Source organism: Podarcis liolepis (genome assembly GCF_965112155.1).
Source record: "Podarcis liolepis genome assembly, chromosome: 10".
In the NCBI taxonomy this organism is placed as follows: domain Eukaryota; kingdom Metazoa; phylum Chordata; class Lepidosauria; order Squamata; family Lacertidae; genus Podarcis; species Podarcis liolepis.
The window spans coordinates 26,543,692-26,565,801 of record NC_139562.1 but is presented as its reverse complement, the minus strand read 5'-3'; the positions used below and the strand labels follow the sequence as shown (position 1 = coordinate 26,565,801).

The 22,110-nt window shown below is 42.5% G+C and overlaps 1 protein-coding gene across 1 annotated transcript in view; it reads left to right on the top strand.

The window, feature by feature from the left end:
• Positions 1 to 22,110, top strand: part of LARGE1 (LARGE xylosyl- and glucuronyltransferase 1) — a 317,228-nt gene that overhangs the window by 234,095 nt on the left and 61,023 nt on the right. Inside the window, exons 7-8 of the mRNA XM_083462155.1 lie at positions 7,586 to 7,690; positions 20,796 to 20,908. Coding sequence (XP_083318281.1) covers positions 7,586 to 7,690; positions 20,796 to 20,908 — 218 coding nt within the window. The remainder of the gene's footprint in view (positions 1 to 7,585; positions 7,691 to 20,795; positions 20,909 to 22,110) is intronic.

Genomic DNA, 22,110 nt, shown 5'->3' with positions numbered 1-22,110 from the left:
CCAAATCTAAATAAAAGTCTGTAAAGGTATAGTTCCATTTCAACCATCCCTTCTGTTTCTAAAATTCAGTCACTTAGTGATGTTGCTTATATAGCTAAAATGGCACCACCCACATGCAAGAGTAGAGGTATCAGCAGACTTGGGAGATGCCAACATTTGCAGAAGTACAAATTATTTGGCGGGGAGGAAGCAGCACAATGTGAACTACGTATATTCAGTGGCCACAAATTCTGGCTGTTTATTGAGTGAGGTTACTCAAAACTGAGTTGAAAGGAGAATGAAATGGAGTGTCATGGAAGAGCACAGGACTGACTGGCTGGATCAGTGAACAGGAGCACTTCATCCTGCAACATTTTGTCACAGGTTCTGCCTGCCTGTCTGTTTTGTTATCATTTTTAATGGATGGCAAAACGGGCTCAAATCAGCACTGGCAGAGGAAGGGGGTGCGGTGGGTGCGGGACGCCCTGGGTGTCATCCCTGAGGGGGGGTGACATCACTGCCCCGCCCCCCTGTGAGGCTCACCCCACCCCCGGGTACACAGCATTTGCGCCACTCTGGGTGCCAGAGCAGCTAGCTACGCCTCTGCAAATTGGGTAATACGGGTGTTTAAAAAACAAACAAACCTGGATACGGCTTCCAAGTGAGAGAAGAAATCCATTAGCAACCAACAAGGTTTGTCCATTATCAATTATGAGTCAGTCTGAGGACTGACCTGTGTGCCTTGAGTTTGAGAGAGTAAAATGAAAGCAGATGGGTAGTCTACAGAGAGGGAATTCAATATTGACTTCTTGCAGATAGGATTTTCACATTTTTCTTTTAATGCAGTTTGTAACTACTTGAGAAGACTCTCTAGACTGCTGAGTTATGAAATCCCTTGCTGGACATTAGACGAGGTCAGCTTGTTCTTCTCACCAGTAATATTTGGTTCCACCTGAGCCAAGTTCTAGGATTTCTAAATTGTACCAATTAAGACTTGATTCTGTCTTTATTCTTTTTATTACATTTTCACCCGACTTTTTCCTAAAATGCCCAAGATGGCTAGCAACAATAAAAACTACAATAGAAAGTTGTCATTCCATATAATGCAATAAGCAATAGCCCAATAAAAGCATATTGGGCATATGTGAGAAAATAAAAGTAAAAAAGAAATGTTAGTTAAAAACACATTAAATACTGACCAAACGCAAACTAGCAGAGAAGAACAAATCTGCTAAGTAGGACAAGCATGTACTTAAATGAAAAGGTTTTCACCTGCAGCCAAAAGGGCATCAATGAGGGGACTAAACGTGCTTCCCTTGGCAGGGAGTTCCAAAGTCTGTGTGCAGTGACTGCAAATGACTTTCTTTTGGGTTCCTACCAAACACTTCAGAAGCTGACAGAACAGAGAGCCAGGGCCTCCTTGAAGATCTTAATGCTCAGGCAAGTTTACACGGCGGGCAGCCCTTCAGGTAGCCTTCTCCCAAGTCATCTGGGGCTTTATAGATACTAACCAGTGCATGGAATTCTGCTTGGAGCTGGGCATGCAGCAAGTGCAGCTGTAACTGTTTTAACCCTGGAGCCACTTGCTCCCATAGCCTGGCTGTAGTATTCCGAACCAGTTGCACTTCCCAAACATTCTTCAAATGCAGTGCCAGTTGAACTCCTATTCTCTGATTTGCCTTTCTACCAGCCAGGAACACCTCTGTCTTAGGTGGATTAAGTCCCAATTAGCCCAGCCTCAACTAGTCCAGAAATTGTATCAGAACATCAGCAGTTTTCTTTGTGACAGTGAGACAGAATTGGATGTTGTCTGAATACAGATGACACCAAAGACCTGGACAGCCTCGACCAGCAGTTCCATGTAGATGCTAAACAGCACACACAGTGGATAGAACAGAACCCACCCTTTGGGACACCATAGGCTAATGGCCACCCCATCTCCATCTTCTGAAACGACTCCTCCAAGAAGGACTGGAACCACTTCAACAGTCTCATCGCAGCAGCCAGTCCAGAGTGATCTCATGGTTGATGGTATCAGAAGCCACTGAGAGGTCCTGAAGTGTGAACAGGGTGCACTTCCCTTGTCCAGTCCCCAACAAAGTGTCAGTTTGCTTTTTTTGGTGCAAAATGTATTGGTCTAAAGTGTAGAGCTCTTTCCTATTCTGATTAATTCAAGAGGGTTCTGGAAGCTTTCTGTGTGATACAAGCTGGAAGTTTCTAGCTAACAAGCAAGCTTCTATTCTGCCTAGAAACAGGCAGAAGGTTCCTAATGTTTTGGTTATTCTTTCAGAGAAGCTGAACAGCTGGTTGAAACTGGTTCTGTTATCTCTTTCTGTCAAGGAGCCTGAGTTTCACTTTCTGTCTCTCTTTCCCTCTGGTGTGGTGTTCTGTATATAGTATGCTTAGCGTTAAGGTTTCAGTCCTATTACAAGTTAAGTCTGCTGCAACTGGATTTCTTATGAACTGTGCCAATCCTGAAGATGTATGGATTTGTGACCGATAAGCTCATTTGTCTTCAATAAACTCTGTTGGATAAAGCTGATTTGCCTCTGGTCTATTTTGGGGGAATCCTACAACGTGTTTTAAGTTTTGACTCTGCTAACTGCACATTGGAGTCTGCTCTGGATCAATATGAGCAGAATTCATGACACAAAGGTCATCAACTACAAAGGCAACCAAATCATTGTCCGGCCTATAACCTAGTATGGGGAATGGTTTTCAACCCAAGGGCGACATTCCTTTATGGAAAATTGTCTGTGGGTCTGCATGCCAGTCATAGTACTGCGCTGCTTTTATTTTGTTTATTTATTTTTAAAAATGTTTTTATATTGCTGTGCACTGCCTTCGTATTTTGTGAGGGAGCAATATATAAAAATTTAAATATAAAGCAAATAGGAGAGACCAGAGGCAAAAGTGCGAAGATGAAAGGGTATACACCTTACCTTTGCCCAGTAGTCCACAAACAGAGAGAGAATGGGATGAAAGTTACAGGCATGGAATATTTTTCAGAGGGGCTGAAGCCTTCCAGATTTCAGACAAATAGGCAAGGGGTTTCGGTAGAGAATCTTTAAGAGTAGTGTATGTGTGTTCCAGAAAAGGATGCCCTAACATGCAGAGCAGCAAGAAGCAATCCCTAGGTAAGCTTCCTGCCTTGCAAAATTACAGAAGGATAAGTGAAGGCTCTACACACTGTAGGTTTTAATGAGTTTTGATGAATGAAAAACAGTTTGAGTCTTCTTTGTTTTCTGCACAATTGACGGTCGCACACTGAAGACGCACAGCACAAAACACAGAGACAGAGTCAGACAGCTACTATATTATGTTCACAGACAATCAGTCAAACACAGACTTACAAATAACACTGAAATGAAATTAAATGCTGCTAGAGAAGGGAAATGATTTACCTAGTAATAATAACAGCAAGGCAGACAAACAACAGCGAGTGCGATCTTACAAAAAAAAAAAGGCTACAAGAGATGGGATTGGTATGGAAAGGAATAAAAGGTTAGGTCACACACAAAAAATACAACCAGTGATAACTCCACAAAGTTGTTAGATGTTGCTTTTTTTCAGAGAGTCAGCTTGCAAAGAACAGTGAGAAACAATGAACAGTTTATGATGTTACGTCAATGCTGCTCCCAAAGGAGCTACAATAGGAGAACCCTAGTCAAGTCATAGAAGGCTAATCGCCGAAGAATTGATGCTTTTGAATTATGGTGCTGGAGGAGACTCTTGAGAGTCCCATGGACTGCAAGAAGATCAAACCTCTCCATTCTTAAGGAAATCAGCCCTGAGTGCTCACTGGAAGGACAGATCCTGAAGCTGAGGCTCCAGTACTTTGGCCACCTCATGAGAAGAGAAGACTCCCTGGAAAAGACCCTGATGTTGGGAAAGATGGAGGGCACAAGGAGAAGGGGACGACAGAGGACGAGATGGTTGGACAGTGTTCTTGAAGCTACCAGCATGAATTTGACCAAACTGTGGGAGGCAGTGGAAGACAGGAGTGCCTGGTGTGCTCTGGTCCATGGGGTCATGAAGCATCAGACATGACTAAACGACTAAACAACAGTCAAGTCATTCTCAATTTAAAGCTGGAAGTGACAAAAGTATACCCCCTTCCTCTCCTTCTCTGTGCCTGGTGATAAATATCTTAGCTTTTCTGTGGGACGTTCAAAATAATTTTACTTTTTGGCTTACCAAATTGTAAGTGAAAACCGTGCACTGAAGCTGGTCTGAAGCTTTGGGATCAGCCCACTTTACCTTGGAGGTGATCCAGATGCATCCAGAGTGTGTGGGCTGCATCAAAAGGTGATATACACCCTTGATATTGACCATTCCATTGTGATAGTAAACCTGCCTTCATGAGCTTTTCTCATATAGCTTTAAGAAATAATACATGGTGGACTCAGTTACATTCGTCAAAATAATACATTTTGAATGTCCAACACCAGATGGCACCAGAGAGCAGAAATAGTTTCTATGGATTTTTACATAGGCTTTCCCCCCCTTTTGTTGTAACGAATTAACTTCTGACTTATTTATAGCACTTTTAACCTATTTCTAGATCCACCCAGTGTTTTCACTAACTAATTATATCGTATATTTTAAACAGGCTGTTTATATTCCCATGGTGACGTTGTTGTTGTTGTTGTTGTTGTTGTTGTTGTTGTTGTTGTTGTTGTTGTTGTTGTTTACGTGCCCTTAACCCTAAGATCCCAGGGCAGATTGCAACATTAAAACACAATATTAAAAATAGTTTAAAACAATTTACAATCACAGAAATAAGCAAAATGGTTCGTGGTGGTTGAACTAATCTAAGCATCTAGAGGTAATTACAATCTTACAGGTCTTATGTTCTTCCAGAATTGTTTTTTCCTTTTTTAAAAAGCGAAAGAAAGCAAAATGATCTTGTTTAAAATCAACATGGATTAGACCAAGAATTTGTCATCAAACACACACTCTTTATTCTGCACTCTTCTTTCGAAAAGCTCAAAAAGAAAATAGCTTACATACAGTTCCTTGGTGATATCCTATCTAGGCATCTTATACTGCCAAACCTTCTTTAGCCTGAGCGGTTCAACTGTGTTTTGTGCCTTCCGTCCAAATACAAATCACAGTTGGTAGCATGAACACATTTATTTGACCTTGAAGTTCAAAAGTGTTCCATAGTTTAGAACAATGTTAAAACAAACTTCTCATTCAGCATATCATGTTGGCAAACATGAAAAGAAAGAAACAAGTTCAATTAAAGATAAAATATTAATCCCACACTTATTAAGAGTCTGGGATGCTTATAGAAATAAATTAAGTCCAGGCGTTTCACCACTGTTGCCAATTATTTACCATGCTGAGTTTAAGACAGCAAAATCAATGGGAGGCTTCTTTCAGAGAACAACATAACCTAACATAACTGTGTGACGTTATAATAAGCAGCCATATGATTCCTCTCTCTGAAATAAAATAGAAAGCTGTGAGGAAACCTTCTAAATGTCAATATTTTTAAGTTAAATCCTTTGTAATAAACGTTTAAATGGCAAAGGGGGGATTAGGGCATTAGCCAGTGGCAGTTTTCAGGGACCAATAAGGGGTGACTATCCAGCATTGATAAATTACTTTAAGGCTTGGAAGATACAAAGGGCAAAGTAAAAATAATGTGGGGGTGGGATTTGGAAGAGATCTGTTTTTTGCATGTTTTAAAAAGTGTTACTCACCCGGTTTTCTTTTTCTCATTCCCCCACCACCACAAAGCCCCTGCTTTTGTGTAACGTCTTGCCTGATGAAAAATTGTAGAGAACTTGAAAACTTAGCATAATCCTGTGGCATTTCAGTTCGTCTTCATAAAAGCACTGCTGCCTTTGCTGTTTTTTCATCTTACCATGTTTGCCTTGGGGGATATTTTCTAATGAAAATCATTGATACCATAGGCCAGCCAGACATAAGTCTAAGGCTTTTTGTCTCTCTCATTTCTGTTCTGCTCTTCTTTCACGGAGCTCATGACAGTGGATATGAACTTCGGGGCTGGCCCCTACTATTAGGCAAAGTGAGACAACCGCCTCAGGCAACAGTTTGTTGTGGGAAGGCAGTAGAACAACAGTGGCAGCTGCCAGGTTGTTCCTCCTAATTCCCTTAGTCATTCTGCTCTCTTGGAAGATAGGTGCCTCCAGTACAGTGGAGGATGCCACCCCATCAGCATAGTTTATGTAGGATTCAATTGCCAGTCTGATTTCTTTTGTACATATAGAATGCGATAGGCACCATATTTGCCTCAGAAAATGATATGTCTTGGACCTTTCCCGATGAGTGTATCCTACTTTATCCATACAAGAACCCTGTGAGGTAGTTTGGACTAAGAGATAATAATGCCTCCAAGGCAAAATGAGACAGTTAATACTGACTTTTTCTCCACACACACACATGGGAGAATTACGTATATGTGTCTAGATACAGATATGAATGATCCTACTAGGGAAATGTTTGAGAGATGATGAATGAACACTTTTAGATGCTATCGGACTGAGAGATTTTACGGGTTTGGTTAAAATCAAAGTATTAACTTTTAGTCTGGTTGGAGGGCAAATGTGTAAAACTTACTTTTATTTTATGGATTCATTTGAAGAGTTTATATATCCCACCTTTTGAACCTTTTCCAGGGCAGCTTGCACTAAGTTCCTTATTGATTAGTACTGTATCTTATTAAGCACTTCATCTTTTTAATATGTTTGCTATGCATTTCATTCTGTTGAATATGTGTCATATAAACATAAGTAAATAAAACTTGAAAGAAAAACAGTGCCTTATTTAAGTGTCTCATGATAGACCTGCTCAGGCATTCAGTACCCAATTGGCTACCTTCATCCCCAGATGCCAACTCATGCACTGGTTGCACTCCTGGTTGATCAGGATTCATGTCCCTGAGGAGGAAGCCCTATGTACATACAGCCTATAAGGGATTGGAATGGAAATTCCGCCAAGTTTGGTTCTGATGTTGATTCACTAGAACATGATGTTGGCATTGAGGAACTGGGTGTGGGCAAGGTGCCAGGGCATCCAAGCCCCAGCAGCTGCTATAAGAGGTAGGAGAGACCAGCAAGAGGGTGGCAAAGGTTGTGAGTCTGTGATGTGAGGAATAATGGGGACCAAGGTAAGCTTTGTTACCTATGGATTCGGAAGGAGGTTATGGAGCTAGAAAAGCAGGCTTATTGGGCAGGGAAGTAACTATAATGAAAGCTTTGGGTTCTGTGATGATTAAGCCCTTCCTAAGGATATAGGATATTTAGCTCTCTCTGTCAGGGATTGCAGAGGCATTAAATAGGCTCCGAGTGGTCTTATGAAACAGGGGTTTTTCCGTACATCTGTATGCCCATAGGGTCCTCTCCATCTGGGGGATGTGGCCAGCATTTGCATTAGTGTCTAGGGGGCAGGACTAGCTAGGTGCATTCAGAGAAGCCTCTGAACAGGGCTGATTTGGTTTCTAAACAGGAGGATTAGCTTGTGTAGGGTACAATGGCATGCAACATGTTTTCATTCTATGTGCATTATGTCCCTCTGGCATTTGTGTGCTTGCCTGTCTTTCCTAAGAGTTTGTCCTTGTTATTTTGTTTTCCAGGCCAGCAGGTTCTTGGTTTAGTGGAGAACCAGAGTGACTGGTACCTTGGGAACCTCTGGAAGAACCATCGTCCCTGGCCAGCTCTTGGGAGAGGTTACAATACAGGTAGGCCAAATTGCAACATGGAACTAACTGAATAACTCTGATTAGTGAAATGAAATGAGGGAAGGGCTATGAATCCCTGCCATCAGGGGCATGTTGGACCATGTTGAGAGAACAGGATGCCTCTTTCCCACAGCTCCTGCCAATGCCTCTTATCAGGTGATTTAGAGGGAGAGACCCTCTGCCCTCAAGTTAACATTGACTCGTAACATTGACTCTTCCAATTTATGAGCAGCCTCTGAAAAACAGGAGAATGTATCCCACCTGAAGACCATCATAGCCAGACAGATGTAAGCTAGAAAGTATTTGACGGAGAGGGCTGCCCAAATCATTTCTTGCATTTCTTGCATGGTTGGGGTTTCCCCCCCCCCTCCTGCACTCAGTTGCTGGACAGGGGGATTCACTTGGTGAAATATAAGTATCTGCATTCCTAGATTTGAAAGTTCCAGCTGAAATTTAAAAATTATGAATGCTCAAAAACTGCTATTTATATTTTCTCTGTCATTTACTTCCCCATCTCAATATCACTTTTTTTAAAAAATCACTCACTTTCAATTTTAACAGCTGTTCTCCTCTTGATTGTTTGCCACATGTTTCTACATCCAAATTGACATTCATATTTTTAATATTTTACTTCTGGTCTACATTAATTTGTTCAGATTGTTTCCATGCCCCTTCATAATTTGCAACATGAAATGAGGGTACCCTTTAGTTTTATACCACCTTAGTTGTTAGTCAATACTGCAAGGATATCTAGAAAAGTGTTCTGTGAGCTCTCTCACAACTCTGGAGCCAACCATTCCTTAGAGCTTGGTTATGTTCAGAACCACTGTAAGGTTTCTCTTCTTGTTTGGACTTCGATAGTCTGGGCTAAGCTAGTAAAGCAATGATGTGTGGGAGAGCATCTTGTTAACAGGACTGCTCATGTTTCTGTTTACACATGTACCTGAATACATATGTTACACACGAGTTCAAGGAAGCAAAACCTTTGAGGATCTTTAATCTGAAGACGAATTCATGCCACGGTGGTTATGGCACCATGTGCCATTACCAATTTATAAATGCCAATTACATTTACTAGAGGGGATTAGCAAGGAATAACACATGTCAAGATGAATTCAGGCAAAATATTTATTTACACAAAATTGTGGGCAGTGAGTAAAAGGGCTTTGTGACTTGAAGCTCCAATTCAATCATTTACAATAACAAGATGGTTAGTTGTTACACAAGCTACCCAAACCCACATTTGCCTGGGCCAATAGCTTAAAACTGTTTCTATGAGAGCAGTAGGAAAAGATGGAGTTGCAATATATAGAGCAGGAGGGCTACAAGGGAATGCTCCAATGCAGGTGGCTGGGGTTTGGATAATGCAAAGACAGAAAGATATAAAGATTTGGAAACTAAGAAAGGTAAAGATTAGAGGAAAAGATGAACACCAATAGTTACCTGCCCCAAGGAAGGGAGAGTAAGGAGCTATTGTTTCCCGAGTTTCAACGTGACCTGCTTATTTGATATTGTTGCGGCACACAGATTCCTTACAGCAGTTCAGTTGACTGGGCGCCCTGTCCTTCCAGTACTCAGCATATCAGCTTCCTGCTTCCTGAACAGACACCAAAGGCTCAGGCAAAAAAAGGGGGTCTCGAGTCAAAGTTTGACTACCACCCTGGGTTCCTGAGAAGTCTCCTAACGTAATTTTAAAAACAAACAAACCAGAAGCAATTTCCATGATGGGATATTACTAGCTTTTGTTTCCTACTTTTTTAAAAATAGAAGTATAGTGGTTGGAGTGTTGGACTAGGACCTGGGAGACCAGGGTTCAAATCCTCTTTCGGACATGAAGCTCACTGGGTGATCTTGGGCCAGTTCACTGCCTCTTAGCCCCAACCTACCTCAAAGGTTTGTTGTAGGGATTAACTGAGGACGGGGAAAACCATGTACACTACTTTGAGCTACTTGGAGGAAAAGATGGGATGATGATGTTGATGATACAAGAGTCCTGATGAACCTGAAGAAAATAGCAAACACATCTGAGAGGCAAGGAGGCAGGGGGACAGTATCAAGCTAAGTGAAAGGCAGGTGTGCTCCCGTAGCCATCCACAGGCAAAGCAGGCTTGGAGAAGGAATGTAGAGCAGCTCTCTGGAGTATCCAGATGGCTGGATAGTTTGGGGATGTGTGGGAAACACAGTTATAGGAGAGAGGCTTTCTGATGGACATTAGCTCTAACACAAAGGATGATTACCTTAATGATAGTACTAGAAAGAGGGTTCATTAAATGTTAATTAATTCAAATACTGAGTCATTACCAGACGTATCAATATAATTTCACTACTGCAGAATGGCAGAGTGGTCATTACCAAGCCAATCAGAATTCACATCCAGATGACTGAGGTGCTCCTCATGGGGAAAGTCGGTGGTACTTTCCCAGGAAGAGTAAATTTAGACTAAGCATGATTACCAGTGGAATATGCTTGCTGGAGGAAGTCTGTAGGGCCAAACAAGGGCATATGTTTGCATTAGATAATTAATTAACTAAACTTTTTTTTTCTGTGTATGGCTTCTGAAGTTACTGTTCAATCCCATGCCCATGCAAGTCAGCCCACTCAAGCCAAGGTTTGCTTCCTCTGTTGCTTTGCAATAGCACCACACTCATTGCACAGATGTGGTGGCACTGTTGGTTAAACCACTAGAGCCTAGGACTTGCTGATCAGAAGGTTGGCAGTTCGAATCCCCACGACAGGATGAGCTCCCATTGCTCAGTCCCTGCTCCTGCCAACCTAGCAGTTCGAAAGCATGTCAAAGTGCAAGTAGATAAATAGGTACCACTCTGGTGGGAAGGTGAACAGCGTTTCCATGCGCTGCTCTGGTTCACCAGAAGCGGCTTAGTCATGCTGGCCACATGACCCGGAAGCTGTATGCCGGCTTCCTCGGCCTATAAAGCGAGATGAGCGCCGCAGCCCCAGAATCGGTCACGACTGAACCTAATGGTCAGGGGTCCCTTTACCTTTACATTGCACAGAGCAAAGAGAAAGCAGCACCTACTTCTTGAGCATATTAAACTGATCTTCTCAATCACAGTGATCTTCCTAGTAGCAGGCTAGAGTGCTGGTCTTAATATAGGGAGAGCCAGATTCAAATCCATGATCTGGAGTGGTTGTGGGAGACTTGTAGACCTAGAACATGCTTCACCAACCTGGCCGCCTCCAGATGTTTTAGACATCACCCCCAGCCAACATTGCTAACTGCCGGGGTGATGGAAATGGTGGCCTAGAACATGTGGAGGGCACCTGGTCAGGGAAGCGTAATCTAAAAGTTGCCAGCAACAGGTGGGGACAGAGAAGTCTGACGCAAGAGGCAAATTTGCTGAACATCATTTACTTTCTGATGTTATGATAAGGATTGTATAGGCAGCATTGGGTGATGGGTGGTGTGCTACATTTGGACAAGGTAATTGAACTAGAACGACTTTGCTTTCTTCCAGTTCTGTAGCTGGTATTCTGAACAACAGTAAAATATATATAAATAAGATTATGACAGGGTGATGGACTCATGTCCCTTCATTGCTGGGCCCATTCATATAGAAGAGAAGAAGAGTTTGGATTTGATATCCCGCTTTATCCTGCTTTATCACTACCTGAAGGAGTCTCAAAGCAGCTAACATTCTCCTTTCCCTCCCCCCCCCCAACAAACACTCTGTGAGGTGAGTGGGGCTGAGAGACTTCAGAGAAGTGTGACTAGCCCAAGGTCACCCAGCAGCTGCATGTGGAGGAGCGGAGACGCGAACCCGGTTCACCAGATTATGAGTCTACCGCTCTTAACCACTACACCACACTGGCTCCCATAGCTGGTCAACAGTATTTTTCCCATGGCAGAGGAACTGGCATGCACCATTGCACATAGGGTAAAGTGTAGCCATATTACATTTGTGTAATATCTCATTTAAGGAAAAGAAGAAGATTCAAGCAAATTGGACCTTTGTGTCTAAATACTTTTGTGTGCAGCATCTTCACTGCATGTTAGAATAGTTGATGTGCACTTTGAATAGTGGTTCTTCTGTGTTTGCAAATTTACATACCCACGCATTATCATTCTTATAGATCTTAGTCTACTCATACTTCTACTTTTTCAGTTGTATCTGACAGATCTATTAAACCTCACCCTTTTTCAGCTTGTATGATTAGGAGAATCTAAAAAGTGGGTGGAGAGGTGAATGGAAAGCCGGTGAAAGGAAAGAAGATTGGATAGGAGGTTGCCGTAAATGGAACAACATTTTTCAAAAATGTGGAACAAGAGGTCACTGAGTGAGACACTCAACCTCTTGAAGACAGCGAAGGATGGATTATTGACAGAGTCAGCATACCCTGCCATAAAGAAATCCAGTAAAAATTGAAATGTATTATTTGACTCAATGCTCCCGGAGGAGAACAAAGACATAAATCTCTTGAGGAAGGTAAAGAAATAGTGGAGGAAACTCAAGTCTTATCAGATACCGGCTCAGTAAATTAGAGCAGCTGTCAAATAACACAACTGGTGGCAGGAGGGGGGGCAGAAATCTCTAGAAAATGGCAGAGGAAAGATGAAAGCCACAGGCAAATCAATCATGGTGCCATAATGGAGAAGCAAATGGACCAAGCTCTGGAACTATTTAGACTAGAATGGAAAAGTAAGCTTTAAAGAAACTGTCAACCCTAATGGTTACTGGAGAAATAGAGAAGGAAGGAAGGCAGCACTATTTGCCTCTTCAATAAAGCATGAGTGAAGTCATATTCAGATCAGCACAATTAATTGAATTTAACAGTTTACAAAACGTCCCCAAGGAAAACTGTCCCTACTTTTGCTCTCATTAATGCTTTGCCTCAGGGCCTCAGCAAAACTATAATATTTGTCCCAGGGCAGGCTACACATTCATAGATTCACTGCCAGCCATTGTTTTTCTTTGTATATAGTTAGATGGTGTTCTGGTGGGTTTGAAGGCTTGCATGCTATTTTGTGACACAGGTATTGCATTAATAATGAATTTTGGAATTTAAATTGATGAAATATGTAATTTAGATCCAGTTGTGTAGGCTAGAAGTTACCCAATGCAGACTCATGGATTCGCCACCTACCAAACCTTTTTCTCCACCCCATTCTTTCCAGCCATGTTTAATGTCTAACAGAGAGTTCTGGAGAGCTCGAAAGCTAGATTCTTGTCTGGAATTAAAATTTCACAGGATGGCACACATCATTAGCTGTCTTTTATCTCAAAAAAAACCCCCAGGTCAAAGTCAAAATCCACTGACAGCCACTCTTTACTTGTAGTATTTGAGCCAATATTCCACTAAGACGCAGTGTGCTGCTTCATCAAAAGGCAGTTTGATCTTCTATGGACTCCTCTGCCCTAGGCCCTATTGATGCCATTGAGGTTTCCACTAGTGGAATAGATCAGGTTATAGGTCTATAGGCAGGCAAGAGCAACTGCGGAAGTGGCAGTGATAGCTCAAGATCCCTATTACAGTAATTAAATAATACACATCTTTGTTTAATGATTCCATTCTAGTGGCCTTTCTGAAATCTCTTTTCATTTGCATACCATGGCATGTATGCATGCATATTGCTGACACATATGCTTGTACACAAAACTTAATTGATTTTGATTTGTTTTTAAATGCTGGTGAATATATGGAACTTACTAGAGGTCTGAGTGCATCAGGACAATGTGATGATCAACTTTGCTTTGAGAAGAAAGCTTTATGCATTTTGACAGCAGTGGAACACTAATGAAGCAGTTGAGCTTTTTAATGTCTGCTTCTTCTCATACTGTTTGTCATGAGCCACTGACAACATTTACATATTAGATGTCCCAAAACTGGCTTTAACTCAGCAAGCGAACTTCAGGTCCCCCCCCCCACACACACACACATCCTCCCCACTTCTCATTATCAGCTTATATTAGTTTATGCACTTTAGGGATGGCAGTCCAGGAGGAATTCATTTAATTCTTGCATTGCAGGAGGTTGGACTAGATGACCCTCGGTGTCCCTTCCAACTCCACAATTCTATGATTGTATGACCATTAAATATGGAATAGCTATTGCCTACTCTGAAAAAAAAATAGACCTAAATTGGCATTGCAGTGGATAAATTAGTCCTCTCTTTCTAACATTCTCATATGTATTGCAGCCATCTCTAACCTGGTACTCTCCAGATGTTTTGAACTACAACTCCCATCAGCCCCAGCCAGCATGGCCAATGGTCAGAAATGATGGGAGCTGTAGTCCATGACGTTTGGAGGTTTCCAGTTTGGGGAAAGCTGACATGGCAACCGTTGTTTTTTTAGCAGTTAATGTAATTACTTGTGTAGCTAAATTATTTACAAGAGAGGTGGCCAGCTAGGCAGCCGTAGGCCAGATTGTGTCCCCCTAAGGAACTTTTCCAGCTAAATCAATGAGACATAAAAAAGCTTTCCTACTGTTTCATTAAGGAAAATATATAATGACTCCAGGTTGTAAGAAAGGGAGACATGGCCACTTATGAGAATGCCAGTTTGTTTAATAAAGTACAGTGGTATCTTGGGTTACAAACACTTCAGGTTACAAACACTTCGAGTTACAAACTCCGCTAACCCAGAAGTAGTACCTCGGGTTGAGAACTTTGCCCCAGGATGAGAATAGAAATCGCGCTGCGGTAGCGGGAGGCCCCATTAGTGAAAGCGTGCCTCAGGTTAAGAATGGTTTCGGGTTAAGAATGGACCTCTGGAATGAATTAAGTTTGTAACCTGAGGTACCACTGTACAGTGGTACCTCGGGTTACATACGCTTCAGGTTACAGAAATAGTACCTCAGGTTAAGAACTTTGCTTAAGGATGAGAACAGAAATCGGTCGGCGGCGGTGCAACAGCAGCGGGAGGCCCCATTAGCTAAAGTGGTGCTTCAGGTTAAGAACAGTTTCAGGTTAAGAACAGACCTCCGGAATGAATAAAGTACGTAACCAGTGTACACTTCTGTACCACTGTACACTTCTGGCTCCCAGACCATTGTCTGGAGCATAGAGCAACACCCAAGAAAACAAAGTTCACCATCCCTGATCTAGAACACAACAATGCCTCGTTTATTTGAAGCAATAAGCACTGGGGCCCTTTTACCTTAAGCTTTGTTAATAACTGGTTTGTTGCTCTGGTTCACTTCTTGGCATTCCTTGTTTTTTCTGAAGACTATAAAGTAATCCCATTAAGGAGGAGGACACGTCTCAATTCCCGCTTTTAAATGAGGAAATAATGCCACTGTAGTTTGATTTAAGACCCCATTATCAGAGCATAAATGTATGGAGATGTGTATGTTGCACTCTAAATTGCTTGTACAAAAGAATTCTTGTTTCTCTCCATCCTGCTGTGGACACTGAAGGAAGCATACGTTTTGAAGTAAGAACCAAAGAATATAACTAATTATGCTGCTCCAATCTCAGGAGTGTTCTTCCCTTTCTAGTGATGGGAGGCCTCTCGTCAGTAATTTTAGCCCAGACAGAAGAATTGCACATCAAAGCCAAGCGTTGCTGTCCTGGTGACTAAACTGAACAAAAGCCCTATAATAGGTAATGGGGATTCCATGAAACTACATAGTAGTAGCGGTACTAGTGGCGATGATTCTCACTTACTGAATGCTTTCATCCCCTTTACCCATGTTGCTTCCCTACATTGATTAAATAATAATATCCCTACATAATAGATGGGGGCAGAGATGAGAGCAAGAGAGAGCCTAAGTGAAAGCATAAGAAGTATTCTGCTGGATCAGACTAAAGACCTAGCTAGTCCAGCATCGTATTTCATACAGTCACCAGCCAGATGCCTATGTAAAGCCCACAAGCAGGGCATGAAGGCAGCAGCCTGCCGTCACTGAGATCAATCGATCCATTACAGTCAACAGACCAGCAATAAAACAAAAGCATACAGTAGATTCTAGATTTCTGATTCATTGACTCATTGAACCTACTTAGTTCTTCAGATGCAGCAACATCCACTAGGGGCTGAATCCCCAAAAGGTATAATTCATTTACAGGGGTAAACATTTACAACTACTTGGTAAGTTTGTAACACAAACAACTGTCCTTTGGGTCTGTTATAGCTTCTTTTGAGAACTTTGGATAGGGGCACAAATTCAGTTTTGATTTGCAGTGATAAAGAAGCCCATTCAGTTGTCCTCTAGGTGGAAAATGTAGGCACAGTCTGTGATACAAAAAGCAAAATAATCTATTTTATTTTGTTAAGGGTTGGGTTGATATCTGAGGATGGGCAAGACCTTTTCCTGCCTTTCACACTGGTGAGATTAATACTAATGTAGTTCCTAAAATAGGCTGGGAGAGTGAGCCAAGAAACAGGTTTTTTTTAAAAGCAGAGTGTCTCTAAGTAACTACATTTCCATAGCCCCAAGCAACAGGCCTGAACATGAATTACAGGAGACCTCCATGCCTTTATAGCATTGCTCCGTATTTGTTAGATGAGTCTTGTCTGACTAGTTGTCACCCTGCTAATTCAAGAAGATCTGCTTGTATCTGCCTTTCACTCTTTTGTGCTTATGTGCTGGCAAACTTTCCCCCTTTTCCTTCTGGGTGGGAGAATAAGGGAAAATATGCTGCTACGCTGTCATTGGAAGATGAAAGGATCGCAGCTGGAGCCAGATGTCCAAGGAAGGGAAAAATCCTTTGATTTCCCCTGTTCTCCCACCTCCCATCTCTCTCTCCCCCAGCACAAACAGATGAGGACAAATCCCTTTCCGCCCTGCATTCTGCTGTTTGTCATCTTGAATCTAGCCTGAATTGCACTCAGCATGACTCTGGGGGAAGGAAGGACTTTGTGAGGCAACTCTCTTGTCACATACACTCCCACAGCTGAATGCAGTTCTTAACGAATGTGAGGGTCATGAATCTTGGAGAGAATACCAGTTTGAGCCCTGGCTTCTAGAAAGCAAAAACTCCTTTATTGCCTACTTCAGTTTTGGGGGCTTTTTTGATGCTGCTAATATGAAATGAATAGAATAAATTCATCCCCGTGGCATACACTCCTTCATCTTGCTAACACTGATAGAAATTGTGCCCTTTTTAGAAGTAAACATTGCAAACTGCAACAGGCTGAGCTGCCCTTTATTGCATCTCTGTCTTTTTTGGTGTTCAAACCCTGGATGGTTCAGCAATATTTTCAAAAGTATCCTTTCTGTGTATTAAGAGTGGGAATCATTTACACATCCATTCCAGGATGATTTTAAATGAATGTCCATGCCACTGTGTAGTAATAGTAATAGTAATAATGATTCTGAAATTGTTTTAGATGCTCTTGAGTCAAATATCTTATAGTGTTGCATTTTTCAGCCTTTGTGTTTGGTCTCCTTCCAGTCTTTGCCTCTCAGCTGCCACTGTTGATAACCCCTTAATCTCTTTAGTTGTGACACCATAATCTGCCAGCCTGGGAGAAGAATGCGGAAACAGAGGGGGGAAATAATAATAAATGCCACCCCCACAGCACTCTCTTAAATAAGTATTTATTAGATCATATTTCCTGTTTTTCAAATGTAAATGTAAAACCAGTTTTACACATCCTAAGGGTCTGAGTGAGGGATGGTTTATTTTATTCCTCTCTCTATACCTTATTCTTATAACCAAAGTCCTTGCTGTCTGGAGGTAATCCATAGCAGGGAGGGGAGTTGTTACTTTACTGTCTAATCTACCTATCTATCATCTATCATCTATCTATCTATCTATCTATTTATGATGGGAAGATTCCACTTTACAATGACCTTCAGCCTCAGCCAATCATTCCTTGGTGGTATTTGTGGCCACAAATACTTTTTCTCACTCTCAGTCACACACGCAAACCCCTGACAGGATTAAAGCTCTTTTTTCCAGGCAAATGTTTCAGGGGATTAAAAAGGGGGAAAAGAAAATCAGTTGTGCCAGTTAGAAAAGAGGTTGGCTAGCATTTCATCAGGACAGATTTTGGGCATGGTGATGACCTTTTCCTCCTCTGATGACTTCTTGCAGCAGGAAAGCAAAGAGGATATAATGGAATGCTTCAATACCAGATGGATCATTGTGAAAAATGTCATTCAAATGCACTTGGGGAGGTGACTTAAATGCACTTTTTTATTGTACAAATTCTTCTGTTGGCAATAGATTCTGGTTGAGTAGTAGTGCCAGGTTAAATCCATAACCTTTCTCCCCCAATTTTGGGAACATTTTTCTCTGCTGGACAAAAAAACTCTGCCGTACTAGATGTCAATCTTTATATTAAAAAAACAAGCGAACAACAACACCTTAACTTTTAGCAATAGGATGAGTCAATAAGGCTGCAATCCTGTGCACACCCACGGAGGAGTAAGTCACACTGAACTGAATAGGGCATACCTCCGAGTATACATGTCTAGGATTGCTCTTTAAAAACCACCTGTGGTTCACCCAGCCAGTGGATTGGCTGGTTCAGAATACATATTTCTTAATCAATGTAGTTTGAGACAGGACATGAAATGGAGGTGGCAATAAGTTCCTGTGAATATAATTTTACAACCTACCTAGGAAGCCTTTTTGATTGTCTTAAGTCACACTTACCCTTTCTGGATGTCTTCTGCCCTTTTCGGTAGGAGTTGTTTATTTAGCATTCCCCTTTGGTTTCTGCTTTTGTTCTTCCCCCCTACCTTTAGTATTTCACCTATTGCAGGTGATTGCAGCTTATAGCCCCTGTCTTGCTCCTTGGTTATTATCCTGATGTGTTAATTTTACAGCATCTCCAAGTTTAACTATATTCTGTTTCTTATCGCTCCTTTGTTGCAGTAATGAGGATGTTAAGCGAGAGAGGGCCTATCGCTGATCCCTCTAGACGGTTCCTGCTTGCATTAGAGGCTGCCATTATCAGGACCATTTTTTGTTTAGCAACTTACAAGCAGTTCCCCAAAATGAGGTTCTTATCTATGTCCACTGGTATTTCTTATTGAGGCAGTCCCCTGAGACTCTATCTTAAAGGTTTCACTGAAAGCAGATACAGGGTTTGTACTACATCACCTTCATCCACTGCTTTTTGAAGTTTGGTTTTCAGCTATGTATGGAACAGCTGGGAGGGAGGAGACCCAATGGAGTATAATGAATAGACTGCAGCCTGTTTTGCATGCTGATTTCTGTGTTAACCCTGTCATCACTGCAACAGTCCACCATAATAGATTTTAACTACTTTAGTCCTCTCAGTTTGTCCTCATGTGTACTTCATATTGCGGTTTTTATGTTGATCTTTTCTGTGAACCACCCTGAGGACTCTGGGTACAGGGTAGCATATAAATTCAATAAATAATAATAAGAAATAATAATAATGCAATGGGAAGGTGCTTCATTCTCGAAAGCCTTTGCAATGGGGGTGATAAGTGGAGAGGGAGAGGAAGTCGGTTGCTTAGTGACAGCTTCATTTTGGAGGCAAGTTGGAACTTTGAATTTGGGGGTTTTCACTGGGACCATGGTGTGTGTGGGGGGGTCAGCCCTACCATTGGGCCAAACTGCTGCCGATTGTCATGAAATAACAGCAAATTGTAACTTGTTTAATTGATCATTATTGCAGTCATGCTGTCAGGGGGGAAGGCATTTGTGGGATTTCCTGCTTCAGCTGCCAAAACAACCCCTCTCTGGCCTTGGCACCTAGATTTGAGTGGCAGGGAGCAGGAATGTCATTAAGTGCTCTGTCTCAAGCAGGAAAATGTTTTGGGATCAGTCCTGTGCAGGGGGAAATGGTTAATGTCAGGAGCCGGAGTCATGTATATGTCAGCTTCAAAAAACAACAACAACAACCACCCATGGTGCCAATGAAATTAACTCTTGATTCAAGGAAACAAACCACAGCTCCAGCCTAGTGGTCTCAGCAACTCTTTCTAGGAGGTCTTACCCCAATGAAGCAGTTGTGAGGACTGAAGGTCCCAACCTTCCCAGTGCCCACTAGGAGTCCTCCTCTCCAGGGTCCTTCCCACACAGTCTCAGGCAGTCCCTGCACGCAATCCCCCTCTGCTCTGCCCGTTTCATTTCTCTGTGTGTTCTAGGACACCAGTGAGGAGGGGAGCAGAGCTGGTCTCAGCCGGAAGGGGAGACTCCCCGGCTTCTTCAGCAGCCTGTCTCTCTCTCCAGTCCCCACTTTTGCCTCAGAATCTGAACTGCTCTCTGCCACAGCCTGTTACCTCTTCTGTCAGCATCTCCTCCTAACAGTCTGTTCCTTCTTCTCTCTCTAACCCCTGATCATCATCCCACCACCAACTCCTGGCTCTGAGCCTTCTTCCCCTGGGGTTCCCCCAATGGTGCTTCCCACCACTTTTCTGCATCCAGCCAGTCCATGGCAGTTAGTAGCTCCTACCCCTCTCCTGCTTCTTTTAAAAGGAAACGCATACATTGGCAAACAGTGTCTTTAACTTAACAAGTTTGGTCCAAAGTTTCACAATTATTAAGCTACTTCTTTATTTTTTAAAAACAAAACAACAGCAATAAAACTGGTTGTGTTCTGATCAGGATAGTTTCTTTCTCTTCCTCTGTTAATTGTTTTCTGTAAAATGATGGGCTGGTTCCCATTTTTAAAGAAAGTGCTTGCTTTTAACACAATTCAAAGTGTTGGTGTCGACCTTTAAAGCTCTAAATGGCCTTGGCCCAGCATACCCGAAGGAGCGTCTCCACCCCCATCGTTCTGCCCGGACGCTGAGGTCCAGTGCCGAGGACTTTCTGGCGGTTCCCTCACTGCGAGAAGCAAAGCTACAGGGAACCAGGCAGAGGGCCTTCTCAGTAGTGGCACCCGCCCTGTGGAACGCCCTTCCAGCAGATGTCAAAGAGATAAACAACTACCTAACATTCAGAAGAGATCTGAAGGCAGCCTGTTCAGGGAAGTTTTTAATGTGTGACATCTTAGTGTATTTTTGGTCTTTGTTGGAAGCTGCCCAGAGTGGCTGGGGAAACCCAGCCAGATGGGCGGGGTACAAATAATAATAATAATAATAATAATAATAATAATAATAATAATAATAATAATAATAATTACCCCAGTGCAGCACTGAAACATGAAAGCCTTTGCTTTCCCTGTTTTCATTTTCTTTTCTTTGCATTTATTGTTGTTGCTGTTGTTGATTCCAGGGGTCATTCTGCTACTTCTGGATAAATTGCGCAAGATGAAGTGGGAGCAGATGTGGAGGCTCACCGCTGAAAGAGAGCTAATGAGCATGCTCTCCACCTCATTGGCTGACCAGGTGAGTGTGCAGTTCAAGGTTGCTCCTGAAAGTAAGTAAGGGGTGGGGAGAGAGAAAATTGACACAACTTTCCTAGCCAATGATGATTGCTGCAAAGATTCCCCTGGAAACATGTTGGGAATTACCGTATTTTTCGCCCTATAGGACGCACTTTTTCCCCTCCAAAAATGAAGGGGAAATCTGTGTGTGTCCTATGGGGCGAATACAGGCTTTCACTGAAGCTTGAAGAGCGAGAGGGGGCGGTGCACACCGACCCCTCTTGCTCTCCAGGCTTCAGGAAGCTATCAGCAAGCCTGGGGAGCCCGCGTGAGTTCCTGTCAGTGGGCGTTTCTTAAATCTTTTCCAACATAAAAGTTGTTTGACACCCAGTCTCCTCCTACTCTCTCTGCGCGGAAGTCTTCTGCGCAGGGTGGGCGTGGGTAGCGGAGGACCCGTGCTCTCCCCGCTGGTGTCCGATGAAGAGTTCTGGAGCCCTCTCGCCGATTCCCCCATCAGCCCCTCTATATCCCTGGTGTTGCGCTGATTTGCTTCCCCATCTGCGGAGCTGCCTCTCTCCCTGCTGGGCCCTTCTCCAGCATCATTTGAGAGCCTTCCCTCTGCCTCTAGCTCTGATGTCAGTTCCCTGACAGGAAGCTTTTAATGTTTGACAGACTATTGTATTTTAATATTTTGTTGGAAGCCGCCCAGTGGCTGGGGAAACCCAGCCGGATGGGTGGGGTATAAATAATTATTTCTTCTTCTTCTTCTTCTTCTTCTTCTTCTTCTTCTTCTTCTTCTTCTTCTTCTTCTTCTTCTTCTTCTTCTTCTTCTTCTTCTTCCTCCTGTTGCTATTCTCCACCACCTCCACAGAATGGCCCAGAACTACATGTAAAGGAATGGAGAGGAATGATGGTTTGCACCGGCAGCCCCAGTGTTGTCTATTTTACCCAGTTCAACTAAAACAGAAAAGATGGTTTAAAAAAATGGAGAACTAGCTCTTGAGCATTTGAGGAATGCTGTTGGTGGTTGTTTATCCTGTGATTTCAGAAAACTTAACATTTTCGCCACTACTGCACACGCAGATTTTTCTTTTTAAAGAGATGCATGTCATTTTCTTCCTTTGAAACAAAAGGCTACAGGCTTCTAAGAAGCCTGGAAATACTATTTCCTTCTCTACTGGTTTTGTCAGTTCAGCAAACAGTCATTATGATTTCATCTGACTC